The sequence below is a fragment of the Bubalus kerabau genome, chromosome 2 (genome assembly GCF_029407905.1).
Source record: "Bubalus kerabau isolate K-KA32 ecotype Philippines breed swamp buffalo chromosome 2, PCC_UOA_SB_1v2, whole genome shotgun sequence".
Classification (NCBI taxonomy): Eukaryota; Metazoa; Chordata; class Mammalia; order Artiodactyla; family Bovidae; genus Bubalus; species Bubalus kerabau.
This window is the reverse complement of record NC_073625.1, coordinates 134,309,741-134,334,877: the sequence shown is the minus strand read 5'-3', so window position 1 is coordinate 134,334,877 and position 25,137 is coordinate 134,309,741. Positions and strand designations below refer to the sequence as shown.

The 25,137-nt window shown below is 33.3% G+C and overlaps 1 protein-coding gene across 1 annotated transcript in view; it reads left to right on the top strand.

The window, feature by feature from the left end:
* The window catches only part of PIK3CA (phosphatidylinositol-4,5-bisphosphate 3-kinase catalytic subunit alpha), an 86,110-nt gene extending 62,664 nt beyond the window's left edge, over nucleotides 1-23,446 (top strand). The window contains exons 8-21 of the mRNA XM_055568990.1: nucleotides 423-575; nucleotides 672-806; nucleotides 7,738-7,862; nucleotides 8,748-8,829; nucleotides 9,590-9,754; nucleotides 9,967-10,070; nucleotides 11,081-11,252; nucleotides 12,954-13,060; nucleotides 13,584-13,705; nucleotides 14,533-14,611; nucleotides 18,039-18,209; nucleotides 18,798-18,915; nucleotides 19,021-19,172; nucleotides 19,964-23,446. Of these exons, the coding sequence (XP_055424965.1) occupies nucleotides 423-575; nucleotides 672-806; nucleotides 7,738-7,862; nucleotides 8,748-8,829; nucleotides 9,590-9,754; nucleotides 9,967-10,070; nucleotides 11,081-11,252; nucleotides 12,954-13,060; nucleotides 13,584-13,705; nucleotides 14,533-14,611; nucleotides 18,039-18,209; nucleotides 18,798-18,915; nucleotides 19,021-19,172; nucleotides 19,964-20,234 (1,956 nt within the window). The 3' untranslated portion in view covers nucleotides 20,235-23,446. The remainder of the gene's footprint in view (nucleotides 1-422; nucleotides 576-671; nucleotides 807-7,737; nucleotides 7,863-8,747; nucleotides 8,830-9,589; nucleotides 9,755-9,966; nucleotides 10,071-11,080; nucleotides 11,253-12,953; nucleotides 13,061-13,583; nucleotides 13,706-14,532; nucleotides 14,612-18,038; nucleotides 18,210-18,797; nucleotides 18,916-19,020; nucleotides 19,173-19,963) is intronic.
* The last annotated feature ends 1,691 nt before the right edge of the window (nucleotides 23,447-25,137 follow it).

Sequence of the window (25,137 nt, the reverse complement as noted above, 5' to 3'; positions counted from 1 at the left end):
TGAATATACTGCTGATTGAATTTTTCAAGAAATGGATATTTTTTCCCTTACTTAAAAATTAATAAATCAAACATTTAAAAATAATATATTTATTTAAAGAAGAATAACTTAGTAGAGCTTCCAGAATTTATTTTATGATGAATATGTCCTCAGTTCATACTGATAAAACTTTTAATGTGCACAGTGACTACACGTAAATATGTCTTGCTTGCTTTGATTCATATTTCCCATTTATAATTTTAAAAATATGTGTACTTTCAAATGGGGAAAATGAAACTACACTTGGAAAAAAATTAATGTGACTTGTTATAGATACAATTTAAAGGCAGTTGTTGAATTCTCCTTTCTGGCAAAGAAAAGTATTTTGAAATGCGTTTTATAATTTAATCTACAGAATAGTGAACATTTTTCTGTTTCTTAAGGAACACTGTCCATTGGCCTGGGGAAATATAAACTTGTTTGATTACACAGATACTCTAGTATCTGGAAAAATGGCTTTGAATCTTTGGCCAGTACCTCATGGACTAGAAGATTTGCTGAACCCTATTGGTGTTACTGGATCAAATCCAAATAAAGTAAGCTTTTTATTATCATAAATTAGATTTTTTTTCTTTTTTATGTGTGTGACAGTCAGGTATAATATGTATAATAACTTTTGTTCCATTTCTTAGGAAACTCCATGTTTAGAGTTGGAGTTTGACTGGTTCAGCAGTGTGGTAAAGTTTCCCGATATGTCAGTGATTGAAGAGCATGCCAATTGGTCTGTATCCCGTGAAGCAGGATTTAGTTATTCTCATGCAGGACTGGTAAGGCAAATCACAGAGTTTTCCTTAAGTATCAGTCATAATCAGTGCATTTGCATACCTGCTTTTACTCTTTGAACGGAAAAGGTTTCATGTGTTTTAGTTACACTGACATCAGTATTACAGGCTCTAGAACAGTATTGCAATAGAATACAATTCTGTATGCTAATATTTTTTCTGCAGTCTGCTTCTTAGTTTAGCCTGCATCGTTTAACAAATATTTTATTTAATACTGACTACACATATATATTTACTATACAATAGGTTGTTGTCCAGTCACCCAACCATGTCCAATTCTTTGTGACTCCATAGACTGCAGCATGCCAGGTCTCCCTGTCCCTCACCTTCTCCTGAAGCTTGCCAAAGTTCAAGTCCCTTGCATCGGTGATGCTATCCAGCCATCTTATCCTCTGATGCCCTCTTCTCCTTCTGCCCTCAATCTTTCCCATCATCAGGGATTTTTCCAATTAGTCGGATCTTCACATCAGGTGACCAAAATGCTAGGGCTTCATCTTCAGCATCAGTCCTTCCAATGAGTTTTCAGGATTGATTTCCTTAAGATTGACTGGTTTGATCACCTTACTGTCCAAGGGACTCTCAGGATCTTTTCCAGCACAACAGTTTGAAGGCATAATTCTTTGGTGCTCTGCCTTCTTTACGGTCCAGCTCTCACAACCGTACATGACCACTGGGAAGACTATAGCCTTGACTAGACGAAACTTTGTCAGCAGAGTGATGTCTCCACTTTTCAACACACTGTCTAAGTTTGTCATAACTTATCTTCCAAGGAGCAAGCATCTTAGTTTCATGGCTGCAGTCACCATCTGCAGTGATTTTGGAGCCCCCAAAAATAATGTCTGTCACTGTTTCCATTGTTGCCCCATCTATTTGCCATGAAGTGAGGGGACCAGATGCCATCAGCTTAGTTTTCTGAATGTTGAGCTTTAAGCCAACTTTTTCACTCTCCTCTTTCACTTTTATCAAGAGGCTCTTTAGTTCTTCTTCGCTTTCTGCCATAAGGGTGGTGTCATCTGCATATCTGAGGTTATTGATATTTCTCCCGGCTATCTTGATTCCAGCTTGTGCTTCTTCCAGCCCAGCATTTCTCATGATGTACTCTGCATATAAATTAAAGAAGCAGGGTGACAATATACAGCCTTGACGTACTCCTTTTCCTATTTGGAACCAGTCTGTTGTTCCATGTCCAGTTCTAACTGTTGCTTCCTGACCTGCATACAGGTTTCTAAAGAGGCAGGTCAGGTGGTCTGGTATTCCCATCTCTTGAAGAATTTTCCACAGTTTGTTGTGATCCACACAGTCCAAGGCTTTGGCATAGTCAATAAAGCAGAAGTTAATGTTTTTCTGGAACTCTATTGCTTTTTCGATGATCCAACAGATGTTGGCAGTTTGATCTCTGGTTCCTCTGCCTTTTCTAAATCCAGCTTGAACATCTGGAAGTTCACAGTTCACATACTGTTGAAGCCTGGCTTGGAGAATCTTGAGCATTACTAGCGTGTGAGATGAGTGCAATTGTGCAGTAGTTTGAGCATTCTTTGGCATTGCCTTTCTTTGGGGTTGGAATGAAAACTGACCTTTTCCAGTCCTGTGGCCACTGCTGAGTTTTCCAAATTTGCTAGCATATTGAGTGCAGCACTTTCACAGCATCATCTTTCAGGATTTGAAATAGCTCAACGGGAATTCCTTCACCTCCACTAGCTTTGTTTGTAGTGATGCTTCCTAAGGCCCACTTGACTTCACATTCCAGGATGTCTGGCTCTAGGTGAGTGATCACACCATCAAGATTATCTGGGTCGTGAAGATCTTTTATGTATAGTTCTTCTGTGTATTCTTGCCACCTCTTCTTAGTATCTTCTGCTTCTGTTAGGTCCCTACCATTTCTGTCCTTTATTGTGCCCATCTTTGCATGACATGTTCTCTTGGTATCTCTAATTTTCTTGAAGAGATCTCTGATCTTTCCTTTTCTGTTGTTTTCCTCTATTTCTTTGCACTGATCACTGAGGAAAGCTTTCTTATCTCTCCTTACTATTCTTTGGAACTCTGCATTCAAATGGGTGTATCTTTCCTTTTTTCCTTTGCCTTTTGCTTCTCTTCTTTTCACAGCTATTTGTAAGGCCATCCCATCCACTAGTTTTATTGACCACAGTGCTTCATAAGGTCCACTTGACTTCACACTCTAGAATGTCTGGCTGTGAGTGACAGATCACACCATTGTAGTTATCTGGTTCATTAAGATCTTTCTTGTACAGTTCTTCCATGTATTGTTTCCGTCTCTACTTGATCTTGACACAGTAGGTACCAGGTAATAAAGTTGTGACCTGAAGAGACCTCTACTGTTTATACAGTGTGCTGGTGAAAATAGGCCTGAGACTGGTAAAAGCAGAAATATAAGATTACAAATTATGCTGAGTGCCATAAAGGAAATAATAGTGTGTCAAGAATAACGAATTGTTTGGGGAGAAAGGATAGTGTACCTTGGGCGCAGGAGAGACCTCTCTGGGATAATAACTTTGAACTTGAAACCAAGATGTACGTGTGTTGTTAACTGGGCCTAGAAGCAGAGGAAATAGCATATCACAATAGTCTATACGGGACTTCCCTGGTTGCTCAGTGGTAAAGCACTCAAATGCCAGTGCAGGAGATGCAAGTTCGATCTCTGGGTTGGGAACATCCCTGGAGAAGGAGATGGCAATTCACTCCAGTTTTCTTGCCTAGGAAATCCCATGGACAAAGGAGCCTGGTGGGCCATAGTCCATGGGGTTGCAAAGGAGTTGGACATGACTTAGCAGCTAAACAACAACAATAACAACATAGTCTCTGCTAGAAAACAGTATATATAAAATGGAGTTTAAATATATCTGTTTGTCTGATCTTGGCTGTAGTTTTAGAACCAGAATGTAACTGGGTTAAAGGATCATAAACTCTCCCTTATTTTTCAAGGCAAAAGTGTCAGTACTGAGAGAAGAGAATATTTTTGTTCTTTGCTGTCTCTTTTCCCAGGTTCCTAATTTTTCACCTTTTTCTTTGGCCTAATTAAAGATTATAGATAGACCATTCAATGAATGTGGGTCCTGAAACATGCCTGCCCCCAGTAATAGTGCACCCAGAGGCAGTCTGGAATCCTACACTTAGAAACTTTATTAGTTTAACTTTATTATTAATAGTTGTGTTCTCAGTAAGGAGTTTATCAAACTTTTGTAAATGGAATAATAATAATAATAATAATAGTGATAGTAATCTTCCTGGCTGTGTACTTTCAAAGCTATGTACAAAATGTTTTGTTAAGTAGAAATTAATTTAAAATCATTTCTGAATTCTGTCATTTACTAAAAGTACAGTTAGCTTTTTTGACATTAAAAAAGGGATTCTCTTGCTTGAAAAATGTAACCACTACTTTGTACGTTTAATTCCTTGAATATATTTAACATGTATTAAGTGCTTACTATGTACTAAATGCCATTCCAATTACTTTTCACATATTACCTCATTTAATAAGTAGTCTCAATGAGGGTAGGTGCTATTTTAACTCTTATTTTACCAGAAAAGAAAAGGTTTAAGGAGTTTAAGTTATCCAGTATCACTGTTAAATAAGTATTAAGTCTTTTACTCTTAACCATTCTAACTTAGATAAACAGGATAATAAGCTTGATTCCTTAATTTTGAAATTAAGCATTTCTATAAAATGTCCATAACTCTATCCAATTAGTTATACCTATAAATTAACTGAATTACTAGAATTAGGTCACATACTTGAAAGCACATTTATTTCCTATTTTATTCATATGTTAGTCATTGAACTCAGTTTGCCACAGCCCATTTTAGCTTTTGAGTTTCCTTTTTGAGCAGTTCTAAGTTTTTTAAGGATTGATATTTTATGACATTTTCTTCCTAGAGAATTTTTTTTTATATCAAAGAAAAACTTTATTTTTGTAATAGAATAAAACTGATTCTATCTTTCAATTACCATTGTATCTATTGAAAACTTTCATAAACCTAAGATACAACAAAGGGATTCTTAGTTTTCTTGTATCTTAAGACATTTTACTATTTAATCATTATTCATTAATTAATTCCAACTATGCTAAAAAAATATATAATATGGAAATATAGAAGAATATAGAATAGAATAACTAGAAGGATGATACAGTAGTGAGGTGAAGCATCACTTTTACATCATCCTTCAGTCTTACTGCAATGCTCAATGTTTTCCGTCATCTTTCCAGATGGATAAAGAAGTGTGCAAGCACCATCTTTGTAGTTTTTTGTTTTGTTAGTTTTTAGGCTTTCATTGAACACTGTTAATAATTTAGAATTTTTCCCTTTCCACTCACAGTGACAAAGAGAAGAAAACTTGACAGAGAAAAATATTTCACAAGTATTAAATCAGAGTATGAATGCAAAGAAATGGATAATAGTGCTTTAAAGCAAAGTTTCTCAGCCTTAACACTGATGACATTTGGGGTCAAATATTCCTTTGCTGTAGGGACTGTCCTATTCATTACAGGATGTTTAGCAGCATCCCTGGCCTCTACACACTAGATGTCAGTAATATCACCACCACAGCTTGTAACAATGATAAATGTTATGTGTCCCAGCACTATCAGTGGTTCCTGGGAGGTGGATGGGACAAAATCACCCCAGTTGAGAACCACTACTCCAGACTTAAATGATGATGTTAAAATTGATCATATTAAGTGAAACATCAGGTGACACTATCCTAGATGAATTTTCTCAAACTCAAGAGACAGTGAGTGAACAGTGTATCTCCAAGGACAAAAAATGACTAACGCAAGTTAGTCATTCTGCAGGAATGACTTTATCACACAATATGTCTTAGTAAGAACCTGGACCACAAAAAAAATTTTAAAAATAAAAAAAACCTGGACACCACATCTTTTCCAGTATGCTTTTTAACTTTTATGATGTTGTGCACCAAAATTTACTTTGTAAGTAGCTAAATGCTACAGACAGTTGTGTATAAAAATAACTGGAAGGAAAAAATTAATGTAGAAAAGTTTTAACTCCTTGGATTGATTATTCTGACTGATATCTATAAGTATAAAAAATAGAAATGTTTTGCACTTACGAAGCAAAGAAGATGGTTATCCTCTCTTCAACAAAATTATGAGTCATCAAAGTTTTCAAAAGTATTTTGAAAATGCAAGTATGAGAAGAAAAACCAAAAGTAATAATAAGCTAGAACTTAGGAAATATGTATTTGAAATCTGGAATCAGTATTCACAAGATGGATATGTTTCAGGCTCACACAGGACAGTTGATTAGCAAGTTTGTTGCATTGAACATATGTTGCCCATTTTGGATTATAAATTTGGTTTTACTATGTTTAAATTCTTATTAAGATGTCTATTAAATTGTGTTTACCATATTTTATTCTTCTCTAAATTATTTTATATTAAAAACAAAAATAAGTAAAAGAACTAAGAGTCCATTGGAACCCAAATGATTAATGTTAATGACTTCTTTTTCTGATGAGTTGAAGATAAAGTATTTATTCTTTTACCTTGACTATTACAGTAGCTTCCTATCTGGTCTCCCACTTATCCCAGAGCAGCCAGAATAATAAAATTATAAAAGATAAATCAAGTATTAATAACAATATTTATCCTGTAAATAACTTTCACTAAAAGTAAAATCCAAACCTTTTACCCTGACCTGCAAATTTTACATGCTGTGACTATGACCTCCTTTCAGTCCTCTCCCTCATCTACTGGACTTCAGATGCACTGATCTTCACCAAACTCTTTCTGTCCGTGGGGCACTTTTGACTCTTTCCTTCTTCTGCGGTTATCTTTCCCTGGTCTTAGTGTGGATGGTTCTTTCTTGGCATTTGGATAACAAATTAATATGTTCTTAGAGGCCATTTCTGAACACTCAGTCTAAAGTAACCACCCCATCCTTCTCTGTCACATCACTCACAGCATCTGTCTATGTTGACTCTCCAATAGCTTTATTCATTTAATTTTCCACTATAATAGAGTCTCTGTTAATACAGGGTGTTTTACTATTTTCTGAGCCCAGCAGTAAGAATAGGACCAAATTACACAATCCATGTAGTAAACATTTGTTGAGTGAATATGTGTCAGTAATATTTTGTTATGCTGTTGGATAAATTAACAATATTTAAATATATAAAAACCAGGGGCTCCCCTGGTGGCTCAAATGATAAAAGAATCTGCGTGCAGTGCAGGAGACAAGACCTGGGTTTAATCCCTGGGTCAGGAAGGTTCCCTGGAGAAACAAATGGCTACCTACTCCAGTATTCTTGCCTGGGGAATTCTGTGGACAGATGAGCCTGAAAGGCTACAGTCCACAGGATCCAAAGAGTCAGACACAACTGAGTGACTAACACTTTGACTTCTTAAATAAAAACCAAGTAGCATGGATGTCTGCTTTCATCTTTAGCCATTAGGAATAAGTATAATCCATCTTAAATGGCATGTGTTTTTCATCATATATTAATGTGTTCATAGTTATTCATTATGTGGCTTATATATTTGTATTTAAAGGGAATAAATACATTACTTGGAATCTTGGAATTACACCAAAAGTTATGGTATTTTCATTTTAGTTTCCAAAATTCAGCATGCAGTATTTTAAAGTGGGTTGTTGTGTTTGTTTGTTTTTCCTGTTTTCCCCTTATTTTTACTTTTGAAATTGGAAAGCCTTGCGGTGATTATAAGGATATATTTAGGCAAGGGTTATGAAAGAATTTAAACGAGTTCTCCCCTATCCCTGAAAATAAAGTCTTATAATGAGAATAAACTTTTTCAACAGTTAATAATCAATGTAAAGGTTATTGAAAGTTAATCTTTTTTTGCAGATCACTCATAAATCGAGGGAGAGGGTTAGGAAATACGACAAAGAAAATTATATAAGATACTACTTTATTTTACAGAGTAACAGACTAGCTAGAGACAATGAATTAAGAGAAAATGATAAAGAACAGCTCCGAGCAATTTGTACACGAGATCCTCTATCTGAAATCACTGAGCAAGAGAAAGATTTTCTGTGGAGCCACAGGTAAGCGTTAAGATAGAGTCTCTGTTTCTTCTATTTCACAAGAAAGAACTGACTTTGGCTTGATCTTGCCATGTTTCTGTCATTACCTATTAAGAGTAAATAAAGCATAATTAATACTTTTTTTTATTATAAGCATTATCCTTTTTTAAATTATGGATGTAGATCAGTATTTCTAGAAAATCATGATGCATTAGTACTAAACTTGCAGATTAAAGGCTTTTTTAAAATTCTAAATCCTTAACATGACCTTTTCTTAGATTTGGTTTTTTGGTTTTGTTTTCAAATAAAATTTAAGATCCACCCCCTCAAAAAGTACCTGTAGTTTTAGACCCATTTAATTCTGATTTAGTTAGCCTAGATATTTTCCATTTTTAAGAGTTCCTTCCATTTTTCGTATTTTCTTATGCTTCCTGAAAGTAACAATGTAATGCCCTATTTTTACTTTTGAAGAAATTACCCTACGACTTGGTAAGTGTACATTGGTTTATTTAAATAAAGCTGCAGTGCATTTCTGCAGAAAGTTCATTTAAATGTAAGTTTTGTCCACTGACCACAGTAGAAGTGGGAACTCTTCCCATGGTTCATGATTAATAATAGAAACTATGTAAAGAATGTTATAAATTTATAATTTTTCCTAAGTAGTTGTCCTCCATTTGGATTTTCCTTTTGTCTTCCATGCCATTTATAACTGTCTCTAAATATATTTAGGTGCAGCTATAGTGTTAAACAAAGATTTGTTTTGATTTTAAGAAAGGCTAGTCATGGTAAGAAATTTTAAAAATGTTTGGAACTTCTTAGAGATTTCATAGTTGAAAATTTAGACATTTAGGTCTTTTGGATAACATGTAAGAATGTTTTTTGTTTTGTTTTGTCTTTTCCACATAGACACTATTGTGTAACTATCCCCGAAATTCTACCCAAATTGCTTCTGTCTGTTAAATGGAACTCTAGAGATGAAGTAGCTCAGGTAAATGCATGTTTGAAATTACTGAATAACTGTTGCACAAATTTGGTATGTCGTTCAAATTGTTTTCTCTCAGAAAATCTGTATAAGTGTAAGAGATGAAGTAGACTGTGTTTTAAATTAATTAATAATGATAATACAGATGGTCCTCAACTTACCATAGTTCAACTTAAGATTTTTTGACTTTACAGTCGTGAGAAAGTGATATGCATTCAGTGGAAACTATTTCAAATTTTGTATTTTGATCTTTCCTCAGGTTAGCAATATGTGGTAAAATAGTCTCTCCTGATACTGGGCAGCAGTAGTGAGCCACAGCTTCAGTCAGCCAGGTGATCATGAGGGTAAACAACCAGTATCCTTACAACTAGTCGGTACCCATGCAGCCGTAATAAAATAGGCTTTGTGTTAGATGGTTTCGCCCAACTGTGGGTTAATATAAGTGTTCTGAGAATGTTTAAGATAGTCTGAGTTAAGCGATGATGTTCAGTAGATTATGTGCTAAATGCATTGAGCTATTTTCAGCATATGATAAGCTTATCAAGACATAAGCCCATTGTAAGTCAAGGAAGATCTGTGTAGTAAAAAATACCGCTTACATAACTTTCACTGAAAAAATTAATTAGAATTAAACATTTTAAGCACTGAATTCATCAGGGGGGCTTTCATCTAATTTTACAGTGAGAAATTAAGACAATGTCTTAGAGGGTTCATTCACAACTATTTTTGCTTTTTAAATATAATTTATTATCTCACTCATACACAGATGTACTGCTTGGTAAAAGATTGGCCTCCAATCAAGCCTGAACAGGCTATGGAGCTTCTGGACTGCAATTACCCAGATCCTATGGTTCGAGGTTTTGCTGTTCGGTGCTTAGAAAAATATTTAACAGATGACAAACTTTCTCAGTACCTAATTCAGCTAGTACAGGTAAAATAATGTAAAATAGAAAAATAATGTTTTATTTTAAATCCGTGCAATTTGCAAAAAATGCTGTATTAGCTGGTTTTATACTTTTGTAAAAATCAGTTTTATCATCAAGAGTATTTTCTTCCTAAAAATTTTTTTCTTTAAATTCAGCAATGAAGAAACTTACACTGATTGATGTGGCTTTGCTTTTATGTATGTTTTTACTGACATAGGTACTAAAATATGAACAGTATTTGGATAACCTGCTTGTGAGATTTTTACTCAAAAAAGCGTTAACTAATCAAAGGATCGGTCACTTTTTCTTTTGGCATTTAAAGTAAGTCAAATTATTTTTCCATTTAATTCTTTATATAAATATTACTTGTATTCTAATGTATAATGTATACATGTATTAATGTATACTTCTGTATTACTTATCTACTATTGTTTTTGTTTATCCAGAAGAGTTTTCTATACTGAAAGTATATTGTACCATGAACTTTCTCAGCTTTTTCTCTTTAACATTAAATAAGCAGTAAAATTAAAACTAAATTTTATACAGGAATGAGAGCTGAAATATTTTTAAAGACTTTGATTCTACTTTAAGAAAAGTAAAATTTGCCAGGTCTAGATTAATGTTGCAATTGATTTCACTGTATGTGTGGGTTAAGATATTCCTTAACCACCCCCCAAAAAAAATCTTCCCTTGGAATTCAGAACAATAATGATGAAACCTTACTAGAAAATAAGATAATTAAGAACAAAGATATTTTGCAGAATTGATATATCTAATACACAAAGTTAGAGGTCATAAACCATGCACGTTTTTATAAATTCAGAAACAGGTTTATAATTAACATGGTTTTTTTTTTAATATTAAACCAAAAATTGAATCTGGAAGCTAGGTTTAAAATAACTTAAATTCAGGCACAGTACAGAAAAGGGACATTATATGTCAGAAGAGTCAAATAGTGTTCACGGACCTCTTCATTCCCTCCCTGTTCGTTTTATTATTTTTCTGCCTGATTTCCTTTTTTCATGTTTATATATTTTGTGCTAAGACTAGTAAATGAAAGGTAATTGAAATAAACCTAAAATTCTAGATTTTTTAAAATTTATATTTTCAGGAACTACCTGAAACTCTTTAATTGTTTTGCTCCTAAATGATAGGCTTTATAATTAGTATGATTATATAATATTTTTTGAATTTAGAAAATGGGTTTTCTTATTTTCCTACAGAAGGTTCTGTGTATACTCATTTACAGTTCTCTCTCTCCCTCCCTCCCTGCCTCTTTCTCTCCCTCCCTTCCTCTCTTGCTCTCTCGTTCGCTTGCACTGGTCTTTTAGATCTGAGATGCACAATAAAACAGTTAGTCAGAGGTTTGGCCTGCTTTTGGAGTCCTATTGCCGTGCATGTGGGATGTATCTGAAGCACCTTAATAGGCAAGTTGAGGCTATGGAAAAGCTCATTAACTTGACTGACATTCTCAAACAAGAGAAGAAGGATGAAACACAAAAGGTATGGGACTCTTCAGTGTGTTTTTGAGACTCCTTCATTGCAATAGAGCAGAGTTATTTGAGAGCCCAGTATATATGCCTTAGAATTAGGCAGTTTAAGATTTTGATCCAAGCAATATAATGTTAGATACATTAGTCTCTTGAGATTCGTTTTCCTCATCTATAAAATGGGACTAATACATTCCTCATAGGGTTGATGTGAGAATTAAATCAAACCAGGTACACAAAGTACCTATCATAGTCCCTAGAACATGGAAGGTGCCCAGTAAATATTAGTTCCTTTCTCTTTACATTCCTTTCTCTTTTATATAGCCCTTTTTAATATTCTTTTCCATTATGGTTTATCACAACATACTGAATATAGTTCCCCATGCAATACATTAGGACCTTGTTGTTTAGCCCTAAGTGTTGAAATTGATTTTTCCTTACTCTGTGTCATTTCTTTTCCATTAGTAATGACCCTGAAAATGAGCAAAAAGAAATTTAGTTTCTGTATTTCTAAGCTTAAAATGGACTCAGTCACACAGTGAATAGTTCACACATTCAAGTCATCTGCAGTTATATAAAGGTTTCTCATAACCTTTTCCTCCTTCTTATCTATTTTTCAGTCCAACACAACCTACAGTAAAAAGTGAGATTATCCCTCACTTCTAGTGAATGAAAAAAAGAAAAGTCCAGTTTATTAGGTGGTCCCCAAAGGACAATGTAAATTAATAGTAGTGAATAACTTTTTTCAACATCATCACTAATATTGCTTGAAAAGAAACAACTTTAAAAGAAAGTTAGTGTATTAATCTAAATATCAGTATGTAACTGAGTTGATTTTATTGCAATTGTAGTATGTAAGTTCAAATATAGGTTATTAGAAAATAATTGTACTGTTTCTGCTGCTGGAATTGTGAGTGAGAGGAAATTAGACTACTTTGAAATAATAAAATTTATTTTATTGTAACTAAGGTAAGAAAAAAGAAATTAGATGTTAAATTTGTAAATTTAAGTATTCTTCTAAACTGAAGTTTTCATATTGATTTGTTGGCTGTGATAAAGTAGACTAAAAAAGTGATTTACAAAGGATGTTTCTTTCCAGCTATGTACTAGAACTTAGTAGCATGAAAGTTTTCCCAACAATCCCCTAGATCTTCTTTACTGAACAAAGAATGTGGTGTTTTCTGAAAAAGCTTAAAAGTTAGAGTATTAAGCTAAGCTAATATGTCTCCATAGTTTTTCCTCTAGAAGAAAGATCTGCAGACTTTTTCTTAAAAAATCAGATAGTGAATATTTTAGACTTGGCAGGCCACACAGTCTGTTTTAACTACTCAACTCTGCTATTCTAGTATAAAAGCAACTATCAGAACGAATAGATGTGACTGTGTTCCAATGCAGTTTGACTCAGAAAAACCAGCAGCTGACTTACAAGCCATAGTTGACCGTGCTTTGATCTAGAGCCAAAACATAGCCTCTGTCAGGATGCAGTACCTTCTTAGAGGAAGGTACACAGTACTGTAACTCTCACCTCTCTGCCTGAGTTGTGCTGCTCTGTGGTATAGAATGTTACAGAGACCCTTCTAGTTAGAATGCAGCCAGTCCAGGATATGGATTCAAAAATTACACACTGATGAGGTTCCAATGCGTAAAAGATACTAGCAGTTAGTTTTACCTTTTATCAAGTCAACTTCTAACCATGATTTTGCTTATCTATCAGGTACAGATGAAGTTTTTAGTTGAGCAAATGCGGCGACCAGATTTCATGGATGCTCTCCAGGGCTTTCTGTCTCCTCTAAACCCTGCTCATCAGCTGGGAAATCTCAGGTAAGGAACTTTATTGGCAGTTTTATTGATATATTTAAACACATACTTTCTCTGAAGAAAATCTTGGAAAAAGTCAAAATGTCCATAATAATTGTATTCAATGATATATGCATCTCTTTCCTTTTCCTACCCTGTAAAACAAGAGTAATAATATTTTCTTAAGTTCAGAACTGCATTTATTCAGAATGAGTTTTTACTGCTTTAACAATAGAATTTAAAACTTTCTATGGCCAGAATTTGTGATATCATTGGATAAGAAACAGAATGTAATATCTGTAAAACTAATGATTATATACCTATATTTGTGGAAAATACATATTCTATGTAGAAGTTTTTAAGCTTTTTGTTATGTATTTTTTCTTTATATGCCCTTAGAAATTATTTCATACGTAAAACTGAGGAGAAAGTTTAAAATTGCTATAACAGTTCAAAAAGCTATATTGTATATGTATTTTGAAATAAATTGAGACTATAAAGAATAACAAAGCTAAGGTTCCGAGTAAAATTTTCAACTCTGTTAAAGGCTTGAAGAGTGTCGAATTATGTCTTCTGCAAAAAGGCCACTGTGGTTGAATTGGGAGAACCCAGACATCATGTCAGAGTTACTCTTTCAGAACAATGAGATCATCTTTAAAAATGGGGATGGTAAGAGTATTAATGGGCTTATGATACATTAACTTAGCTATATTTTTATACACAGGATATTTATGAACCATGAAGATTATTGAAAGCCATTTAAGGAATATGCATGTGGTAAAATATGTGATATTAAGCAGATGTCATAACATTTAGTATTTATAATTCTTGAAATGAAAAGATGTATTCAATTTAGAATCAGAAGGCCTGAAAATCATTTTGCTTAAATGTATATCCATTCACTCCATAAATATTTGACATGCTAGGTCCTGAGGTTGTAAGAATACACAAAATGGAATCCATGCCTTCTTAGAGTTTATAGTCTAGCAGGGAAAGGAGAGACGTTGAACAAATAACTACAGAAACAAAACTACAACCTGGTAGATATAGTCTGCTAAGGAGTCATAAAAGAAGGTCCTAATTCATTTGGAGAATAGGCTGTGGGGGAATATATTTTTATATTCTATATTCTATATACATTTGAAATGTATCATGGATAGGTTTCCATTAGGAAATGACCTTTCAGCTCTGAACTCTGTTAATCCAAATATTTTAATATAAACATATTCAAATTTAAGGATTCAGAAAAATAAGTAATTTATATATTTTAATTTTTTTGTGAAATATGTGCCCACTTATCCTACATTGTTATACAGATGTGTTTATGCAGATACTTTAGAAATGGGTTAAAAACTCAGATTATTGCTTCCTTACAGATTATTTTGAAGAGCAAATATAATTCTATATATTTTCTGTTTAAAAACATTGTGACGATGTGATACTCAAATTTGTGCTTGTGGCATTAAGTGGTGCTGTACATATTATTTGAATTTCAGATTTACGGCAAGATATGCTAACCCTTCAGATTATTCGCATTATGGAAAATATCTGGCAAAATCAAGGTCTTGATCTTCGGTAGGTAACCAGTAAGGCGACATGTATGTTGAAAGTTATCCTGAAAAAGTAAACCATTAGTAAATATTAATTGTAAGCTATATTAATTAGAAAGAATATAGTCATATATCTATAAATGTATAGAGTAATAACTAACACTAGTTGAGTACACTGTGGTACTTTCCATTTGTCCTCTTCTTCCTTGGCTCAGAATGGCTAATGAGATTCAGCTAAGTTAGAAGAACTGTCTCTGATAAGCTGGTAAAGACTCTGCCGTTGCCTTCATACTGTCACTAACAGTCTTCCCTTGGTATCTGCTGTGGATTGGTTCCCAGACGCCTGCTGATTCCAGAGTCCATAGATGCTCAAGTTCCTATATAAAATAGCATAGTATTTGCATAAAAGCTATGCACATCCTCCTGTATACTTTGTCAGTTCTAAATTACTTACAATACCTAGTATCATTAAAGGCTGTGTAAATATTTGCCTGTGTGTAGCAAATTCAAGTTCTGCTTTTTGGAACTTTCTGGATTTTTTTTCCCCCAAATATTTTCCATCTGCAGTTCGCTGAAGCCAAGTATCCAGAACCCACAGTTGTGGAGGGCCAACTGTATTTAGAGACACAAAAGGCCCCAGTTTTCGTTCAGAAGTTAAGAATTTAAAAGAAAGTTTCTTTCATGATATTAATTTTCTAATTCTAAACTTTATAAACTCTTTAATCTTGAGTCAAATTGCAAATTAGTGACTGTGCAAAAACAGCATCTGAATTTAAGCGAGCTATATTATTGAAAAGTAAGGTGGATCTTTGGAAAGTTATTATGTCTTTTAACTTAAGTAAATTTAAATTTAAAGTTTAATTTTTTAATAATAAGCCTTATAGGATTATGTAACCCTTTAGAAAATCCTTATTGGATTATGTAATCCATTATGTAACTATGAGCATGTTCAATAATAATAATAAAATTAAAATAAGGGAAAATGGTCAGGAGTACCACCTTAAGAAATTCCTGTATTTACCAGAACAGATAGAAGGAAAGATCACAGAAGAAAAATGATCAAAAGGGTAGGAAGACCAGAGTAAGATTCACAGAACCCAGAAGAGGGGAGAGAATTACAAACAATTTACAGTATCAGTTGCTTCAGGAGTTTAAGAACATAAGGACTATGAAAAAGCCTTTGGATTTGATGATTCATGGTTAGTTTTAAGAAGAGTCAGTAAAATGGTAGGCACAAGGTTACAAGGAATTAAGTGAGAAAGTGAAAATAAGTTAAACTCTTTGAGGAATTTAAGAAGTAAGTAGCCTATGAGAACAACAGAGCAAGAAAAAACATACTTTAGTACTTATGTGACAGTTGGCATATTAGATACTTTTTTTCATTGTCTCTGTAAATCCTCACATCTCTGTGCTTGAGACTACATTGTCCTTTTTTATATTCTATGTGGTGAATGGGAAGTATCCCTAAAGCACTTCTGCTTCACATCAAAGTATGCTTACATCAAGGAAAAAGCATTGATTGGTTATTTGAGCTGTGAGCTAAACTAACTGCTTTTATCCTGGAACATCATTTTGACTTAAAGAACAACTAATAGAATGTGGTTATTCAGACATGGATGTTTGGCAGACATTTTCTTGAGCATGAACAATTTCTTGAGTGTGAACAATATGAGTCTCTTCAGAGAAAACAACTGACAGCATTTGTTGTCAAGGATCAAATTTGAGCTTTCAAGCAAAAATTAGAATTTTGAGAACCTTGTATCTACTGCTGTGAGCTTCCCCCAAATTAAAGATTTTTCTGATGAGATCAGTGACAATGTTAGCAACTGTGATTTTTTTTTTTCAGTTGATATAATTTAAAAAAGTACCATAATTTGAAAGATCTCCATATCTGAGTGAACTAATATCTTCCAAATGACCAGTGTAGGATATTATTAAGTCATGTATGGGTAAAAGTTCCATTCAGAGGCAAGATGAACAAATGGGTGGGTCTTCATGTTACAGAGTATGAAAAGTTTACTGATACGGTTTCACTTTCCATACTGCAACTTGAGAAATTATCACTTATCAAGTTTTAAAACAGTGTAAAAGAAAAATTATCTGAAAAGACTACTACGATACTCCTTTTTCCAACTACATACCTGTGTGAGGCCAGATTTTCTTCATATGCTTCAGTTAAAACTTTGCATAAGATTGGTGTTTTTCTTTCTGGCTTACTTCACTCTGTATAATAGGCTCCAGTTTCATCCACCTCATTAGAACTGATTCAAATGTATTCTTTTTAATGGCTGAGTAATACTAACGCATATATATGGAATTTAGAAAGATGGTAACAATAACCCTGTCTGTGTACGAGACAGCAAAAGAGACACTGATGTATAGAACAGTCTTATGGACTCTGTGGGAGAGGGAGAGGGTGGGAAGATTTGGGAGAATGGCATTGAAACATGTAAAATATCATGTATGAAACGAGTTGCCAGTCCAGGTTCGATGCACGATACTGGATGCTTGGGGCTAGTGCACTGGGACGACCCAGAGGGATGGTATGGGGAGGGAGAAGGGAGGAGGGTTCAGGGTGGGGAACACATGTATACCTGTGGTGGATTCATTTTGATATTTGGCAAAACTAATACAATTATGTCAAGTTTAAAAAAAAAAAAAACTTTGCATAAGATTGAATACAAACGCGCATATGTGAGAAGCCACCTCAGTGCTATTAAGCCAGACATTAAAGAAATTTGAAAAAATGAGAAACAATATCACTCTTCTAAGGGTTTTTTGTTTTGGTTTTTAAGGTTTTTCTTTTGTAAAAGATAGTATTTTTATGTAAAGAAATATAAATATTACTTTAGATGAATTAACAAATATTGAAATTTTTAAATTTTAATTTCTAGTGTCAGTAGATATAACCCACATAAATAAAAGCTCTTTTGTATCCTTGATGATTTTTAAGAGTTCAAAGGAGTCCTGAAACTAAAAACTTAAGAACTGATACCTTAAGGTATCATTTAAATGTCCATTAAACATCTTTAAGTTCACCCATATTTTTAAAGTCATAAATGTTTATATACTTTGAGTTGCCACAGTGATCTTCATGCTTTTCTTAAGTACAGTTAAATGCTTTCACAGTTGAAGGTTGCAATAAATGATTGCAGATAATTTGAGGATTTTTCTAGGAATGTTTGGCATTCTGTAATAAAAGAAAATTAAAACTAGATTAAAGGAGTAAGGGTCCCACTTGATAAATTTGCACATAGAATATTCCTTTATTAGCCCATTAAAATACTTGCTATTTGGGGGAGCACGCTTCTATTTGCTAGATGGAATGCCACTTGATTCATGAATCTCCTAATGAAGCCAATTAGATCTTCACATTAAAAAAAAAGAAAGACAAAATATTTGCTGTTTTAAAATCTCATCAACTAATTGCAAATATCTTGATCCTTTTTCAGAATGTTACCTTATGGATGTCTGTCAATTGGTGACTGTGTGGGACTTATCGAGGTGGTGAGAAATTCTCACACTATAATGCAGATTCAGTGTAAAGGAGGCCTGAAAGGTGCACTGCAGTTCAACAGCCACACACTCCATCAGTGGCTCAAAGACAAGAACAAGGGAGAGATGTGAGTTTATTATCCTTTTCTTCTATGTTAATCTAAGTTTTCAATAGATAAATTTTTTAATGGTTGTGTATATTTCGAGTTAGACCAGAAGAAAAAATTGTATTTACTTTGGAAAAAGATGTGTTCAGCCTTTGAAATGTTTGAGGTTACTGCATTTAAATGATCAAAATTGTTTATAATTTGGTGGACTCCAAGAATCTAAAATCTGTTTTTCTTAATGCTTGTTCTTTTTTTAGAAGTTAATGTTAAATTAACATTAAATTAATAAAAATGAAAATGAAAAATTTTACTCCCAATTCATTGTTAAAATGATTCAAAAATTTTATTTTAATGACACACTAAGTATTTTTTCACTATAAGAATTATGCTTTGGTCAGAGAATATTTAGAAGTTTTCTTAGAAACCTTTGATAACTTCAGAATCCTAAAGTTCATCAGATTTTTTAACATAATTAACTTCCTTCCCCTAACGTCAGTGATTGTTTTCGTTGTTTTAATACAGACTTCACTAGAGACCCTGACCACGTTTTCCCAGTTTGGACTGGATCATTCTGTACTTCCATACTAACGCATGCTTACTTCTTTGTAGATATGATGCAGCCATCGATTTGTTTACACGATCATGTGCTGGATATTGTGTTGCCACCTTCATTTTGGGAATTGGAGATCGTCACAATAGTAATATCATGGTTAAAGATGATGGACAAGTAATAGCTTCCTCTTTTTAAATATGTTGACATTCTTAAATTTACTAATTTGGAACACTGTATTTCTGCGTTTGTCAAACTAACATAATTTCTTATTTTTGGAAGCTGTTTCATATAGATTTTGGACACTTTTTGGATCACAAGAAGAAAAAATTTGGTTATAAACGAGAGCGCGTGCCGTTTGTTTTGACACAAGATTTCTTAATAGTGATTAGTAAAGGAGCCCAAGAATGCACAAAGACAAGAGAATTTGAGAGGTAAGCTGAAGAAATCAAAAGCACATGCTAAAGAATTCTTGCTAATGTGCAATTGATATTTTTCAAGCAATTTAAAATAATATATGTTATGTTAACATTGTAGCATAAACTGAATATTTCATGTGTTTATTGTGTAATGCTGTGAAAAAAATGGAAAGAAAAACCAGTTTAACTTATTGAATTAGTTAAGGCCTAAAAAGAAAGTGATCTTTAAATTTCTTCGTACAGTAAAAGTTTTTCTTTACTGCTGTTTAAAAATTGGGAGTCCACCTTCTCTGTATTAACGAATCATGTATAGTGCGCTACATACAATACTTTTTTAGTCATACAGTGTGAGGAATTCAGTCAGCCATGAATATCGTGTTTGTTCATAATTTTTCTTACCACCTTATGGAGTATCATTAGTCTATCTGAAAACCTTAATGTACTTTTAAAAACCTTTTATAAAATTATCTTTTATGTATAGCTCAGTCCTGGTCCTAACCTAACCCTAAAAGCTTTAGTATAGACCAGTTCATGCATTTAATAAATCCTATTCTATTCCTAATGTGCCAGGCATTATTTTGGGGGTTGGTGACAGCAATAAACAAACTCCTTATGGACTCATAGAGTTCACATTCTAGTGTCAGGTCAGGGAATAGAAAGTGTTGGTAAGAGGAATAGGGAGAAGAATGCTGTATGTTATAGTTTTGTCTAAGAAGGCCTCGATAACTATGTGACATTTGAGCAGAGACCTGAAGGTATTAACAGGATTTACTCCATACTGACCAAACTGTTCTTATTACTTGTAGGTTTCAGGAGATGTGTTACAAGGCTTATCTAGCTATTCGGCAGCATGCCAATCTCTTCATAAATCTTTTCTCAATGATGCTTGGCTCTGGAATGCCAGAACTACAATCTTTTGATGATATTGCATACATTCGAAAGACCCTAGCTTTAGATAAAACTGAGCAAGAGGCTTTGGAATATTTCATGAAACAAATGAATGATGCACATCATGGTGGCTGGACAACAAAAATGGATTGGATCTTCCATACAATTAAGCAGCATGCTTTGAACTGAAATGATAACTAAGAAACTAAAAGCTCAGTATCTGGATTCTACACTGCACTGTTAATAACTGTCAACAGGCAAAGACTGATTGCATAGGAATTGCACAATCCATGAACAGCATTAGAATTTACAGCAAGAACAGAAATAAAATACTATATAATTTAAATAATGTAAACGCAAACAGGGTTTGATAGCACTAAACTAGTTCATTTCAAAATTAAGCTTTAGAATAATGCGCAATTTCATGTTATGCCTTAAGTCCAAAAAGGTAAACTTTAAAGATTGTTTGTATCTTTTTTTAAAAAACAAAACAAAAAAAAAAAAACCCAAAATATATAGAAATGATGGAGAAGGAAAAAGGATGATGTTCTCTTTTTGTCTTGCAAATGTTTTCTGTTTTGAAATGTGGACACAACAAAATCTATTATTGCATTAGGTCCAAGTAAACTGGAGTTTGATGTTAAATTACTTTAAGATTGGAAAATAATGAAAATTTCTTATTTTTCCATTGCTGTTCAATTTATAGTTTGAAGTGGGTTTTTGACTCCTTGTTTGATGAAGAAAAATGCTTGGGGTGTAAGGGACTCTTGAGATTTCAAAAGAGACTTTTCTTTTTTAATAAATCAAACCTTTTGATGATTTGGGGTCTTATCTGCAAAGTTTGGGAAGCAGTCACAAATGAGACCTGTTACAAAGTGGTATTTTGAGGTTTTTTTTTTTTTTTTCCTGGACAGTATTTACAAGAATCTGATTCTTATTTCCCAGGGAAATTCTGGGCTCCCTCAAAGTAAAATAATCATCGTAGAGAAAGAATGAGCAGGAATAATTTTTGCTCCAGAATTGTACAGTATTCACCTTAGATTGACTTTTTTTTCTCCTTTTGCAATGAATTGAATACATTTTTCATGCATGTTTTCCAGAAAATAGAAGTGAGTATTAATGTTATTAAAAAGATTATTTTTTTTATTAAAGGCTATTTATATTATAGAAACTATCATTAATATATATTCTTTATTTACATGATCTGTCCCATAGTCATGCATTGTTTTGCACCCCAAATTTTTATTGTTTGTAGCAGCATGGTCAGCTTTTTTCTTGATCTGTGGGTAAGGTTCAGGCACTATCTCATACCAATGACTAGTATATAACTACTTAAGGAAAACAGATTTAAAAGTTCTCTTTCCTTTTATTGTCTTCTGTTTTCACTTGAATCGCCCATCTTCCATCCTCTTTTATAGTTGAGAATGCCTCAGTCATATGAAATTAGTTGCCAAATTAACACAATTTAGACTATCTTCCTAATTGCTTTACCCCTCTACCCAAGTAGGCTCATGAATAATACTTTATAATAAGGGGAATAGAAATCATGAACTTTTTACCTTTTAAGGCTATTTACTCAATATCTCCTTAGTAAAATTAGGACCTTAAACCATTTTCAGATCATGTCCCATTTCTAATCAGGGCTCACTTTCCAACTTTATTAAATAGCATTTGAGCACAAGATACATTCTTAAACATTTTGAAAAACATTAACCCAGAATGTAGGGGCTCAGGCTAGTCATCACTCTACAATCTGATATTTTACTGAGTATTTGAAATGAATGATTAATGCCCTAGGAAATAGCTTTAGCAAGTGTCCAGGTGCCACACCAGAAAAAGTGCAATAATTTACTGACAGTTTTCTAGACTAGGCTTATTATTGGAATACAACATTATGAAGAGTGCATATTGTATACAGCATCACTTAAGAATATCCACTTATGAAATCAGACCTATAGTAGAAGTCTTGGATAGTAAACAGGGACTCTAATACAGATACTCTTAATATTTGGCTATTTTAGAACCCTTAAAGGGCATAATTATTGGAGACTTAGGTACCTCACTAAAGTGTGTACATAATATTGCCAATAAGAAAGATTAATTTGAAAATTAGGGAAACTTCTCTAAACTGTCTTGGAATAGTTAAGAATTTAAACTCTGTTTTAAGCAGGAGACCAGATAGATTCTTTTGCAGATATCGGAAATTTCAAACTTATTAAAACTTTGTGATTAATGTTTTTTGTCTTTTAGATTTATTCAGTTAATACATACTAACATCCCAGTATTTTCTGTATTAGGGATTAATTACAGGAACGCTCAGTAAAATAATACAATTCCGAAAGAAGTTTTGATGGTGGAAACTGAGATTTTAACAGAGAACTAACTGTGTTTTACTGAGTGCCAAAAAAGCTTTGAGCTTCCTTGTACAAAGTTTATATAATTTTTGCATTTTTCACATCAGTCCAGATAGTCCCTTCCCCTAGGACCTCTCTGCCACTAAAAGACAAGCCACATAGCTTATTTTATCCCAAATTTTAAGAGTTATTACAACCAAATTAATTCCATTGGATGAAATGTAGACAGATTCTATAAAGACTATAGATTAAGTGAACTAGCTAAAAACAAAGTATATTTCAAACATATCCAAGCAGAGTTTATGCAAACAACATTAAAAATAAGGAAAAAGGGGACAGGTAGTACTCAGAAGGCAAGGAACCAAAAATTGAATTAAATATTACATGGGATGACTAGGATATGTTTCAAGTCAGTGATAATATAGCTACTTCCAGGTACTTCAGTATCAGAGATCAGTTCCTATCGGCCAATTTCTATGACCAACCGTCCTTGTCATTGAATGTGGTATAACTGACTATTGACCTGACAGGTTCATTTGGTCAGTTGAGCAATATTTCCTTTAATGACTATTTTTGAGAAAAGAAAAATAGGTTTAAAGAAAATAAAACTTAAACACATTCTCTCAAGAAATAATCAACTATTTGAAAATCATGCTTTAACTTTTTATCATATTTTCAGCTATATAAAATCATTTATTTTGAAGACTTTCAGAATGCTGTTAATTTGAAATCTGTTAATCATGTTGTAGAATTTGGTTTTTTAAAAAAGATGTTTCTAATTGGATTTTTTAAAAAAGAATGGAATTTGGTCACTATTTTATGATAGAACCTAAGCTTTTTGTGGTTCTTAGTGTCCTCTGTAAAACTTAGTGTCGAAGTAATCAACTTTTGAGGTTTTCCCTTCTAATCTGCTTTATATTACAAGCCCTTTAGGAAATGGGAACCTGGTGAATATATAATGAATTGTAAAATATTTTAATGTGTAACTTTTTCAACTGTGAAACTATGACTATTGGTTTTTTGAAGAAAACAGCTGCTGATAAAGTATTTTGTGTAAAGTGTAGTTCTTATTAATCAGGAAAATAATCAATTACTTGATTAGAATGTATATAACCTCTTGGATTTTATTTTAAATGGATTGGTGATTTTCACATAGGTAAAACACAGTCCATCTGTATTCTTTTTCCATCAAAAATCTAGTGATTTGGCATTTATTTAAAAAAATTTATGAGCAGCCTATGTATGTTAAAGGCACCATGGAAAATTCACAGTACATAAACTTGGATTTGTTTCTTAGTGATTTGTAAATCCATTTAATTCATATCCTGATCAATAGTCCATGTTTGCCACATTTTGAAGAAATATAATTTCCAGCATTATTTTAAACATAACAAGTTAACTTTTTCTGAATGTTATAAATTCCTTTTGTTTCTGTTATCTGCACAAACTGCAGACCTGGGCTGGACCCACACATTCAGAATCCATCTTAAAAATTTATTTTGATGTCCAAGGCATCACTAAAATATTTCAGTTTAAAGACCATATGTGGTGGTAATGGATTGTGGTGCTTCTACTATTTAAAAACAACTTTCATACTTCAGATATTTTTGAGAAGAGGGGAATGTGAAGGGAGGGGGCAGAACAGGGAGGAGTTGCTTGAATGAGTTACATTCTTCATATCCGTCTTGCTCGGATCGGGCACTAAGAAGGCTGAAAGCTGTGAGAGTATATTGTGCACACCATGAGGGAATTAATTCTTCATCAAGGATGGGATTGTGAAGGCTGAACTATACAAATCAGCACTGACAAAATCTTCAGATAATAATTCTTGGTGATAGAGAATAATACAGCTGGGCTGTTTTTTAAAATATAAAGACAAACCATTTTTATTTTTTAATTATCAAATTAAAAATTGTAAATGTATCTTATGTACCATGGCCTGGGAAGCCTTTTTTCTTTTAAGAGTTATTTTCACTTTCTGAAAAGAATATAGGGTTCAGCTCAAGATAACTATGGTCCTGATAAAATTGGATGGGTAACTCTACCTCAGAAGGTTAATAAGGAAAAAAAAGTACATGAGTCACAATTCAATACTTTTGGCTCTGATATCACAGAAATTTGGAGAGCACTGTGTTTTAGATTTATAAGGCAGAGTTGATTTATAAAGTCACAGTTGGCATGTCCTGTTTTTAATGGCATTGGATACATTTAGAAAAAAATGGGTTAAAATTGAATCATTTCTCCAGCCATTTGGAAAAGGCAGTAGTGCTAGGAGGTTCATGGTACTAGGTTCCTGAGTTTAGCATTTGAAATTAGTTTTTTTTTTTTTTTTATTGTTAGTGAAATTGATATGTGTATATTTGCAGACATTTATATTTGTATACACAGTACTTGCTAACCCTAGTCAAGAGACATCATTTATAAAAGGTGTAAACATCAAGGTTCTAAAATTCAGAAGAGTTTAGAATCAATTAGGAGTTTCCCAAGTTGGGGTGTTAGTTTTTACAAGCTTATCTCGTTCAAGTACTTCACTTGAGTAAGGGTTTGCACTTCTTGTCAATGCAGCGCCATTCCTTTTGCTTGGTTTTAGTTACATTCATATTTCAGCCATGCTAGTTCGCATAAAGAGATAGTTATGAGCCATAAGAAAATCTTATGACTTAATTTTTACACAACTACGCTTAAGAGTTTTAGCAACAAAGAAAAAAAGATCAGTCCACTGTACATATTAGCATAGA